Raw genomic sequence first — 12,448 nt, 5'->3', positions numbered from 1 at the left:
TTTTACATCAGCAATTTCTAAAAATGTTCTTACATACATTTATAGTTATGCTTAGAATCAAAATTAACTAAATATTTAAGAAAACAGATTTTCTTCAGGCCTGGCTTACTATTAGGTACTAAGCATAATTTTAATTTCTTCTACTTCTTGAATATGGCAGAATTACACTTGTTTGCATTTTCTCTCTCTAATAACAGGCAAATAGGAGCATTCAACCAAATGCAAGAAGCAAAAGGCCCAACACGTAGTTTAGATCCAGTCCTGATAAATCTGGGGGATCATGAATCACATCTTTGATTATCTGGGTACATATTGGGTATTTTAAAATTTCAATTGATGCCTTACTTATCCCACCAAACATCACTGGAACCCTGAGAGTTGTTATTAAAAAAAAAAAAAAAAAAAAAGGAATCAACCTCCTCTAAACATGCGATACATTAGCAGTCACTGTTAAATATCGAGCTTACTGTTTAAAATAATTTTCCGGTCTCTTGCAATAGTGGGAGAACAGGGGGAACAAGTTCCGGGTCATATCAAACTGCAGCTGAGCCGCTCCTCCTTCATTGAAGTGATTAGCCAGAATGATCTGAAACAAAGAGCAACTCTTGTTACAGTCGCCTTGATCCTCATGGCCCCGACATGCGGTCTGCTCTTACTTACTTCTTGGTAGATGTACACATCCAGCTTCTCCACAAGCATTTGCCAGAAAATTTTAAATAAGGAGAAGCAGAGCTGCTGTTCCAGCTGAAGGGAGCGGTCTCTGAGCGTGAGCAGGAGCGGGCAGGCCGAGCTGGACAGGGACATCACCGCCTGCTCGGCCTGCGACGGCAAGGACAGCCATCTGCAAGACACAAGAGCGGCGCGGCCTGTGGCACTTTAAGTATGACTACAAGATTTTCCAAACGTGGTGGTTTTTCTGTTTGTTTGTTTGTTTGTTGACAGGCAGAGATCACAAGTAGGCAGAGAGGCTGAGAGAGAGGAGGAAGCAGGCTCCCCACTGAGCAGAGAGCCCAATGCAGGGCTCGATCCCAGGACCCTGGGATCATAACCTGAGCCAAAGACAGAGGCTTTAACCCACTGAGCCACCCAGGTGCCCCCAAACATGGTGTTTTGAAAGATTTAACAGATCCTTTCAAATTCGGGGAAGTGCACGTTGGATAAGAAATGATATACAGCCCAGCATGAAAAGCTCTCTCAGGAAAAAAATGTATTTGGGGTGCCTGGGTGGCTCAGTCGGTTGAGTGTCATGATCCCAGGGTCCCAGGATCAAGCCCTGCATTAGGCTCCCTGCTCAGCGGGGGAGTCAGTCTGCTTCTCCCTCTCCCCCCTGCTCATGCTCTCTCTCTCTCTAATAGATAAAAAAAATATTAAATAAATAAATTTATACTTTAGTGCTTTTTTAAAAAAGATTTTATTTATTTATTTGACAGAAATCACAAGTAGGCAGAGATGCAGGCAGAGAGAGAGAGAGAAGGAAGCAGGCTCTCTGCTGAGCAGAGAGCCCAATGTGGGGCTCGATCCCAGGACCCTGAGATCATGACCTGAGCCGAAGGCAGGGGCTTAACCCACTGAGCCACCCAGGTGCCCAATTTATACTTTAGTTCTACATTAAATGCCCCCTATGTAATGAGGATGGTAGTTTTTTTTAAAATCCCCCAATTTTAATATGACTTACTGAAATATTTATAAAACAGGCAACATGTAACCCGTATTAGCATTTAAGACATCTGCTAACTTCGTGATCTGATTTTCAGCAAGATCACAGGGACTGAAAACACTTCTACACTGATTAGAAATACTCCATGTGACCGGCACTGTTCTCCCAGAGGACACTGTGTGGCGCACACAGAACCACAGCGGGATCAACTGTACAGGCAGGTGCGCAAAGGACACCCCTGGACCGTGCTTGGTAGAGCGATGACAGGCCCTTCAGCTCCACATCACACACCAGCTCCCTGTATTTACAGACAGTCCTGGAGCTCAACTATGATCAGTTTATTCTGATAAAGAATGTTTGAATATATTTTAGAAAGATTTCCATCAAAAGGTAAAGTTTGTAGCATAAAGAGCCAAACTCTGCTGTCTAGATGCCTTGGAAGTTGACTATATGTATCATCTTTCAATTTGTTTTTAAGGTCTTAAAAATTAATTATTTTAAGATTTCATTTATTTATTTGTCAGAGAGAGAGAGAGAGAGAGAGAACGTGCATAAGCAGGCAGGGTGGCAGGCAGAGGCAGAGAGAGAAGCTGGCTCCCTGCTGAGCAATCCGCTGCCCCTGAGATCATGACCTGAGCCAAGGCTGCAGCTTAACCAGCTGAGGCACCCAGGTGTCCCTTTAAGTTTTTATTTAAATCACCGGTGCTCACCACAAGCTCACTCCCTTAATCCCTGTCACCTATTTCACTCATTCCCCCAACTACCTCCCCCCTGGTAACCAGCAGTGTGTTCTCCATTGTTAAGAGTCTCTTTCTTGATTTGTCTGTTTCCCCCTATGCTCATTTGTTTTGTGTCTTAAATTATACATACGAGTGAAATCTTATGCTATTTATCTTTCTCTGATTTATTTAACTTAGCATAATACTCTCTAGCTCCATTCATGTCTTGCAAATGGCAAGATTTCATTCTTGTTTATGCCTGAATAATATTCCATTGTATTACATATACTATGATACGTGCACGCTGTGTGTGTGTGTATCTATCTTTATCCATTCATCAGTTGACGGACACTTGGGCTGTTTCCCTAACTTAGCTATTGTAGATAGTACTGCTATAAACATTGCGGTGCATTCATTCCTTTGAATTAGTGTTTCTGTATTCTTTGGGTAAATACCCGGTACTGGGACTGCTGGATCATAGGGTTACTTTATTTTTAACTTCTTGAGGAACCTCCACGCTGTTTTCCAGAGTGGCTGCACCAGCTTGCATTCCCACCAACAGTGTAGGAGGGTTCCCCTTTCTCCGTATCCTCACCAATACCTGTTTTTTCTTGTTTTTTATTTTAGCCATTCCAACAGGTGTGAGGCGATATCTCATTGTGGTTTTGATTTGCATTTTCCTGATGGTCAGTGATGATGAGTATCTTTTCATGTGTTTGCTGGCCATCTGGATGTCTTCTTTGGAAAAAATGTCTGTTCAGGTCTTCTGCCCTGTTTTTGTTTTGTTTTAAAGTGAGCTCCATGGAGCCTAATGCAGGGCTTAAACTCCCGATCCTGAGATCAAGACCTGTGTTGAAATCAAGAGTCCCACACTCAACTGGCTAAGCCACCCAGGTGCTTCTGCCCATTTTTTAATTGGCCTATTTATTTTTTGAGTTTTAGAAGTTCTCTATATATTTTGGATATATAACCCTTTATTGGATATGGATTTACAAATATCTTCTCCCATTCTGTAGATTGCCTTTTAGTTATTGACTTTTCTTTCTGTACTGAAGCTTTTTATTCTGATGTAGCCCCAATAGTTTATTTTTGCTTTTGTTTCCCTTGCCTCAGGGGACCTATCTAGAGGAAAGTTGTTACGGTCCATATGTGAGTTCGGCTAGTGTTCTCTTCCTGAGTTTTTATGGTTCCAGGTCTCACATTTAGGTCTTTAATCCATTTTGAGTTTATTTTTGTATATGGTGTAAGAAAGTGGCCCAGTTTTCATCCTTTTCAAGTAGCTGTCCAGTTTTCCCAACACCATTTGTTTTTTGTTTTAAGATTTTATTTATTTATTTGACAGACAGAGATCTCAAGTAGGGGGAGAGGTAGGCAGAGAGAGAGAGGAGGAAGCAGGCTCCCTGCTGAGCAGAGAGCCTGATGCAGGGCTCGATCCCAGGACCTGGGACCATGACCTGAGCCGAAGGCAGAGGCTTTCACACACTGAGCCACCCAGGCGCCCCAGCGCAACATTTGTTGAGGAGACTGTCTTTTTCCCATTTTTCTTTCCTGCTTTGTCGAAGATTAATTGACCATATAATCATGGATTTATTTCTGAGTTTTCTATTCTGTTTTATGATCTATATGTCTATTTGGGGGGCCAGTACTCTTTTAATGTCTATAGCTTTGTCATATAACTTGAGGTTTGGAATCCTGCTGCTTTCAGCTACACTTTTTTTCTCCTCCGAGATTACTTTGGCTACTTGAGGTCTTTTGCGGCTCCATACAAATTTTAGGATTGTTTGTTCTAGCTCTGTGAAAGATGCTGTTGGTATTTTGATAGGGATTGCATTAAATGTGTTAGACTGCTTTGGGTAGCATAGACATTTTAACAATGTTTGTTCTTTCAATCCATGAACACGGAATGTCTTTCCATCTCTTTGTGTCATCTTCAATTTCTTCCATCCGTGCTATAGCTTTCAGAGGACTGGTCTTTCACCTCTTTGGTTGGATTTATTCCTAGGTTACCTTATTATTTTGGGTGCAATTTTAAATGGGTGGTTTTCTTAATTTCTTTCTCTGCTTCATTACTGGTGGATAGAAATGCAACAGACTTTTGTATGTTGTATATTCTCTTACTTTACTGAATTCATGATCAGTTCTAGCAGTTTGTTGGTGGAGTCTTTTAGGTTTTCTGTATACAGTATCATGTCTTCAGCAAAGTTTTACTTCCTCCTTACCAATGTGGATGCCTTTTGTTTCTTTCTGTTGTCTGATTGCTGTGGTTAGGACTTCCAGTATTAGGCTGAATAAAATGGGAGAGTGGACATCTCTCTTGTTCCTGACCTTAGGGGGAAAGGCTCTCAGTTTCCCCCCACTGAGGATGATGTTTGCTGTGCGATTTTCACAGATGGCCTTTATCATGTTGAGGTGTGTTCTCTCTAAACCTACTTTGTTGAGGGTTTTTATCATGGGTGTTGTACTGTGTCAAATGTTTTTTCTGCATCTACTGAAATGATCATATGGTTATCCTTTCTCTATTTGATGTAACGTGTTCATGCTGACAGATTTGCAAATACTGAACTACACTTGCAAGCCAGGAATAAATCCCACTTGATCGTGACAAATGATTTTTTTTTTCATGCACTGTTGGGTTTGGCTTGGTAGTATTTTGTTGAGGATGTTTGCATCTATGTTCATCAGGGATATTGACCTATAATTCTTTTTTTGTGGTGCCTTTATCTGGTTTTGGTATCAAGGTAATGTTGGCCTCATGGAGTGAATTAAGAAGCTTTCCTTCCTCTTCTGATTTTTAGAATAATTTGAGAAAAATAGATATTTATCGTCTTTCAATTTTTAGCAAACTGGATTTGAGAGTTGAGTTGTCAGAAAATACAAAAGGACTTACCTTTCTTTTTTATACAATTTTGCAGCTTCTTTAACTTCTCTAAAAACGTGGTCTACTTGGCGGGTCAACATATCATGCTTTAAACGTTCCAGCAGGTTAATCATGTCATCAAAGACAGAACTCTCCATGGAGGCTAGCTGTCCCAGCTGCAACTTACTGAGAGTGTTATTCTCTGCAAAGACTTCCAGTGCTGCCTGTTGAAGTTGTAGGAAAAACTGAAAGCAAAAACAGGTTCACATGGTTATTAAAATACTTCTTAAAAAAAAAAAGATACTTCTTTTTTAACAGCTTGAAATATAACTCATGTACTACATCTTATTCATTTCAAATGGACAATTCATTGGGTTTTAGAGTACATTCAGAGTTGTGCATTTATCTACCAGAGTCAATTTTAGAATCTTTTTTTTTTTTAAGATTTTATTTATTTAACAGAGAAAGACAGGAAGAGAGGAAACACAAGCAGGGGGAGTGGGAGAGAGATAAGCAGACTCCCTGCTGAGCAGGGAGCCCAATGTGGGGCTCGATCCCAGGACCCTGGGATCATGACCTGAGCTGAAGGCAGACGCTTAACAACTGAGACACCCAGGTGCCTCTAGAATGTTTTCTTTACCCCCAAAAGATACCCACACTTAACCATCATCTCCCAATTCCTTCCCTCCCTGCCCTTCCTACCCCCCAAACTGTAGGCAACCACTAATCTTCCTGTCTTTGTCAACTTGCCTGTTCTGGACATTTCATATAAATGGAATTATACAATTTATGGCTATTTGTGACTGGCTTCTTTCACTTAGTATATTTTCAGGGTTCATCTATGTTGTAACATATATCAATCAGTACTTAATTTCTTTTCACTGCTGAATAATATTCCAATATATTTACATTTTATTTATATTTATTTATTCAGTCATCATTTGACAGATAATTAGGTTCTTTCCACTTTTTGTCTTTATGAATAATACTGCTATGAACATTGTGTAAGTTTTTTATAGACATAGGTCTTTATTTCTCTTGGATACACCTAGAAGTACAATTGCTAGATCATATGGTAATTCTAGGTTTAACTATCTGGAGATATGACAGACTGTTTTCCACAGTGACTGTACAAACCATGTGTGACCATTCAAATTTCTCCACAGCTGCACTGATAACACTTACTGTTTTATTATAGCCATCTTAGTTTATATTTAGTGGTAACTCACTGTGTTTGTTTTTGAGACTGAGAGAGAGAGTGTGTGCAAGGAGCCGGAGCGGGGGGAGGGGCTGGTGGGAGAAGGAGAGACAGAATCTCAAGCAGACTCTTTACCCAGCACAGAGCCCAAGGTGGGGCTGGATCTCACAATCCTGAGATCATGACCTGAGTTGAAATCAAGAGAAACCGACTGAGCTACCCAGGCAGCCCATCTCACTGCGATTTTATTTTTTATTTTTATTTAAATTCAATTAACATATAATGTATTATTGGTTTCAGAGGTAGAGGTTTCATTGTGATTTTCATTTGCATTTGCCTGATAGCTAACTTCTTTGGGTAGTCATTTTTTCTGGGTACAGACTAAGAGTCATAGTAAAACCAGGAGAGATTTCTGACAGTTAAGAAAATTAAAATGCGAGGGGTGCCTGGGTGGGTTAAGCCTCTGCCTTCGGCTCAGGTCATGATCTCGGGAGTCTTGGGATCAAACCCCTCATTGGGCTCTCTGCCTACTTCTGATCTCTGTCTGTCAAATAAATAAATAAATCTTTAAAAAAAAAAAAAGATTAAAATGTGGGGCATCTGGGTAGCTCAGTGAGTTAAGCAGCTGCCTTCAGCTCAGGTCATGATCCCAGGGTCTGGGATTTAGCACCGCATCCTGCTCTCTGCTCAACGGGCAGTCTGCTTCTCCCTCTCCCACTCCCCCTGCTTGTTTTCCCTCTCTTTCTGTCAAATAAATAATTTTTTTTAAAGGAAAAATTAAAGTGTCATTTTCATAGTGGCATTTTCAATAGAATTTATATTATTTTTCTGTAGGGTAGCAAAAAATATTTTTCTAATATGAATAATGCTGTGGATAATTAGCAAAAGATTAAAAATAGCCTAAATGTCCATTAATAGGGGACTGGATATGGCCACACTAGGGATTGTTCACGAATGGCCAAGTTGGAATTTTCTGCTCAAACGGAGAAGAGGCACTGGTCCTTTGGAGACTGGCGAATGACATTGTGAGCTTGAAGCCACCTGTGGCCATGCTTCCCAGAGTCTGCCTGAGAACGAAGCCAGAAGAGAACGACTTTAGGGCAGCCATGCCTAATGCTTTCAGTTACACCAAATCCTCACCACCTCACCCCAACCCCCCATTCGCACTCAGGCCAACATGAATCTGGTTTCTGTTACCTACAATTCAAAAACTCCTGATGTTGAAGGTCTGTGTATGTCAGGCTTGGCACAATCTGGCAAGAGTCAGACAGCTATTAGTATAGAATCTAAATGAATGGAAAGTGAATTCTGTCCACTCTTCTTTTTTCTATCTAGACAATACGAGAGCTTTAATTTTATTTTAATCATTCACAGGCTGAAGGACCATGAAGAAAGTTAATTTTTGATGTTAAACAGATTTGTAATGTAATAACAAGCAAGGACAAAGAACTCATTCATGATTTGAAGAGTAACTCTAAATTTAGTTATTCTTCTGTTGACAGAAGGATCCAGTTAATTCAGCATCAGATTATAAATTTCCTAAGGATAGGGATGATGGCCAATTCACTGTCATTAACAGACTACGGCACCAAGTAAAGTGTTTAATGATGTTTCACAAATAATTCGTTGAAGCTAGAAATCTGGCCTTGAATGAGTCTCTTATTAGATCATCTGGCACAAGAAAGAGGAATGACAATTTGTTTTATGACAAAGCTTAGCAGAAAATGGAGCAGTGTGGGGGCTGAGTGAAGAAAGTACAGGATGAGGAAAACAACACATAAAAGTACAGAATGAATAAATGTATTCTAATTGGGTGCCATTATAAACAAATGCTGTGATCATTACACTTTACATTATATTCATTTTATGAAATAATTATTTTGTGTCTTATTTTCCTTGCTTAGCAGAATGTTACTACATACATGGATTTCAGTTAATGTTTTTGTAGAAAAAAGGCTTTATATAGTTAAGTCCCAGCCAAAGAGTCCAGAATAGAATAAACTATGATTGTTTTTCTCAGATTTTCATCTTGTTTATATCTGTTATTATTTTTTTTTGTTCCCTATTTTTTTTAATTTATTACCCTATATTTAATTAAGATTAAAGACTTTTTTGTTTCACTCGTTCTTTCACAGTAGAGGAATATAACTTCTATATAATACAGTACATTATACAATTTTTTGGTCATAAATTCATAATTTAAAATTTATTTTTTGAAACATTTTATTTATTTATTTGACAGACAGAGATCACAAGTAGGCAGAAAGACAGTCAGAGAGAGATGGGGGAGGAGGCTGAGCAGAGAGCCCGATGCAGGGCTCGATCCCGGGACCCTGAGATCATGACCTGAGCCGAAGGCAGAGGCTTTAACCCACTGAGCCACCCAGGCGCCCCTTGATGCCTTTAAAACATGAGTAAATACAGGGGCACCTGGCTGGCTCAGTTGTTAAGCCTCTGACTCTGGATTTCAGCTCAGGTTCTGATGCCAGGATTGTGAGATCTAGCCCAGTGTCTGCACTTACCAGGAGTCAGCTTGGGGTTCTCTCTCCCTGCTCTCAAGTGTGTGCATGCACTCAAATAAATAAATCCTTAATAAATAAATAAATAGGCAGACCAAATCTGTCAACACACAGCATTGTGTGGAAAAAGGAAAGATAAATGAAATTCCTGGATGTAAAAGCCCTTGTAATACATGCTAACCAGACCGAAGGTTTTGATTTTTAGATTTATTTGAAAGATACCTCTCCCTATAAGAAATTAAATATTTGGATGATGTGATAATGGCATTATGGTACTTTTTTTTAAAGGCGTTCTCTTAGAGCTACATTTTGAAATATTTATCATGAAATATATCTAAGATCTTTAAAATAATCAAGGATGGGGGATGGAGAAGAGGCTTAAAACAAAACTGGTCTAAGCAGCTGGGTCACAGGCACATAGAAATCCCTTTATTATTCGATTTACTCATGTTTTGTTTCTTTTTTTTTTTTTTTTAAAGATTTTATTTATTTATTTGTCAGAGAGAGAGTGAGCGAGAGCGAGCATAGGCAGACAGAGTGGAAGGCAGAGTCAGAGGGAGAAGCAGGCTCCCTGCAGAGCAAGGAGCCCGATGCGGGACTCGATCCCAGGACGCTGGGATCATGACCTGAGCCGAAGGCAGCTGCTTAACCAACTGAGCCACCCAGGCGTCCCTCATGTTTTGTTTCTTTTTTAAAGATTTATTTATTTGAGAAAGAGAGAAAGCAAGAGCACAAGCAGGAGGGACACAGAGAGAGGGCTCCATGTCACCCAAGATCATAACCTGAGCTGAAACCAAGAGTCGGCTGCTTAACCAACTGGGCCACGCAGGTGCCCCTCTATTTACTCATGTCTTGAAGGCATTCAAAAGATAGCCAATATCATCATTATTTTATTTATTTTATTTTTTTATGTAATCTCTATGTGGGGCTCAAACTCAGGACCCCGAGACCAAGAGTCCCATGTTCCACCAACTGAGCCGGGCAGGCGCCCCTCAAATGCTATTATTTGATCTTTCTTACAGTCCTGGATTTTACTGATTTTGACACCATTATTCAATGTTAGCTTTTTCTGAGATGGCAATTACCATACATGAATATTTCCCAAATCTAAAGAAGAAAAAGGTTCATTCTATAGACAACTATTACACGAAAGGCTGCCTTTCTTTTCTAATAATTAAAATCGTGGGATTATTTAACCATTTGAGACTTAATTGAGAAAAATATGTAATTTAATCATAACCCCTAAATTTGGCCTAATGTGTAACTTCAACATGTTATAAGTTCAACATTTCAAAAGGTAAAACTGTTAAAACTACTAATTTGTTATTTAATATAAAAGCATATTAATAGAGTGCCTGGCTGGCTCAGTCAGAAAAGCATGTAACTAACTCTTGATCTCAGGGTGTGAGTTTAAGCCCCACATCGGATGCAGAGATTAACAAATATATATCAAAATATATATTAAATAAATATATATTAAATATATAAATAAATATATATTAAAATAGATGAATAAAAGTACATTAACTTACAACATTGTCAGCCCAATCTGCTAGGACTGTTGAGATATAGTTCACGGCATTGAGAATCGCACAGTATCGAAAGCCAAGGGAAGCTCTAGTCTCTTCTTTCATCACCTGAGTTAATCGTATCCTAAAATCATCTACTAAGTCCTTCTGTAACTCCAGGAACTGTAGCTTTCTGGAAGCTGTGGGGAGATTTTTATATCTGTCTGTGGAAAAAGTAAGACATGAAGGTTTGGGTTCCATCCATTACACAGTTAGAGGCTTTCCTATTGACACTGTTGGGTGCTTTTGTCAAAAACTCTATCAACTGGGGGCACCTGAGTGGCTCAGTGAGTTAAAGCCTCTGCCTTCGGCTCAGGTCATGATCCCAGGGTCCTGGGCTCAAGCCCCACATTGGGCTCCCTGCTCAGAGGGGAGCCTCTGCCTACTTATGATTTCTGTCAAATAAATAAATAAATAAAATCTTTAAAAAAAAAAAAAAGGCACCAAAAACCTCTATCAACTGTTCATGTACGGACTTATTTCTACACTTTATAAGGGTATGGGTTTCACAAGTATATATACTTGTCAAAACTCACTGAACTGTATACTTCAGATTCATGTCTTTTACTATGTATAAATCACATGTCAAATTTTTTAAGGCATGAGGAATTTGTAGATGGTGCCTGATTTATGATGGTTCAACTTAAGATTTTTCAAGTTTACAATAGTGCAAAGGCCATACGCATTCATAGAAACGACTTCAAATTTTTTATTTGGATCTTTTTGCAGACTAGCAATATAGGGTACAACCCTCTCATGACCCTGGGCAGAGGGAGCAAGCCACAGCTCTGTCAGCCATGGGACGGAGAGGGCAGACAGCCAATGCCTTTACAGAATGGTTGTACCCACACAACCATTTCGGTTTTCGCCACCAGTGCAGCACTCAATACATTACATGAGACAGTCAATACCTTATCATAAAATAGGCTTTTTGTTAGATGATTTTGCCCAATGAATGGCTAATGTTAATGTTGTGAGCATGTGCAAGGTAGACTGTGATATTCAATAGGTTAGGCGTATTAAATGCATTTTTGACTTGGAATATTTTCATTTAGGATAGGTTTATGAGGCTATAGCCCCACTGTAAGTCAAAGATCTATATATACAAAAATCATTCCATTTCTTCAACAAAAAAAAATGACTTATTTTTTCACAGGAGGAAGGGGTGCTTGGGTGGCCCAGTCAGCTAAATGTCTGGCTTTGACTTGGGTCATGGTCCCAGGGTCCTGGGATGGAGCCCTGTGTCGGGCTCCCTGAGGGAGTCTGCTTCTCTCTCTCCCTCTTCTTCGTCTCTATCTTCCTCTGCCCCTCCCCCTGCTCAGGTTCTCTCTCTGTCTCTGTCAAATAAATGAAATCTTCAAAAAAAAAAAGAAAAAGAAAAACTTTTTTTTTTTTAAAGATTTCATTTATTTATTTGACAGACAGAGACACAGAGAGAGAGGGAACACAAGCAGGGGGAGTGGGAGAGGAGAAGAGTCTTCTTGCCAAGCAGGGAGCCCAATGCAGGGCTCGGATCCCAGGACTCTGGGATCATCATGACCTGAGCTGAAAGTAGATGCTTAATGACTGCAGGCACCCAGGCACCTCCCAAAAAAAGTTTTTTTAGATTTCTTGTGTGTTCTAGTGTTTTTCATATTCTTCACACAATGAAGAATATGGAGTTATTTACTGGCTAGGCTGGAATGACACTTCTTCAGGTGACTACCCAGGCCCAAAAAATGAACAAGCTAGAAGAAAATGGTACTGGGCTCAGGGGCACCTGGAGCGGCAGCAAGTCTCCAGTGGGACAATGCAGAAAATTATGGCCCAAACAGGACTAGAGGCTGCTAGGCCCTCCTCCAGCCAGAAATTCTGGCACTGTAAGAAGAGTTCCTCTCTTCTTTTTTTTTTTAAGAATTTTATTTATTTATTTGACAGACAGAGATCACAA

The 12,448-nt window shown here is 39.8% G+C and overlaps 1 protein-coding gene across 4 annotated transcripts in view; it reads right to left on the bottom strand.

Moving 5' to 3' along the window:
• RINT1 (RAD50 interactor 1) overlaps window positions 1–12,448 on the bottom strand; it is a 34,701-nt gene that overhangs the window by 1,017 nt on the left and 21,236 nt on the right. For 3 of the 4 annotated variants that reach the window (XM_082691883.1, XM_082691884.1, XM_082691885.1), the window contains 4 exons: window positions 10,483–10,682; window positions 5,264–5,478; window positions 661–841; window positions 468–586 (listed from right to left, as the gene is read on the bottom strand). In XM_082691883.1, the coding sequence (XP_082548009.1) occupies window positions 468–586; window positions 661–841; window positions 5,264–5,478; window positions 10,483–10,682 (715 nt within the window). Of the gene's footprint in view, window positions 1–467; window positions 587–660; window positions 867–5,263; window positions 5,479–10,482; window positions 10,683–12,448 lie in introns of all 4 variants that reach the window. The other variant, XR_014300839.1, reaches the window with a different exon arrangement.

The sequence above is a fragment of the Mustela nivalis genome, assembly GCF_964662115.1.
Source record: "Mustela nivalis genome assembly, chromosome: 12".
Classification (NCBI taxonomy): Eukaryota; Metazoa; Chordata; class Mammalia; order Carnivora; family Mustelidae; genus Mustela; species Mustela nivalis.
The sequence above is the reverse complement of the archived record's forward strand: the minus strand, read 5'-3'. Positions and strand labels throughout refer to the sequence as shown.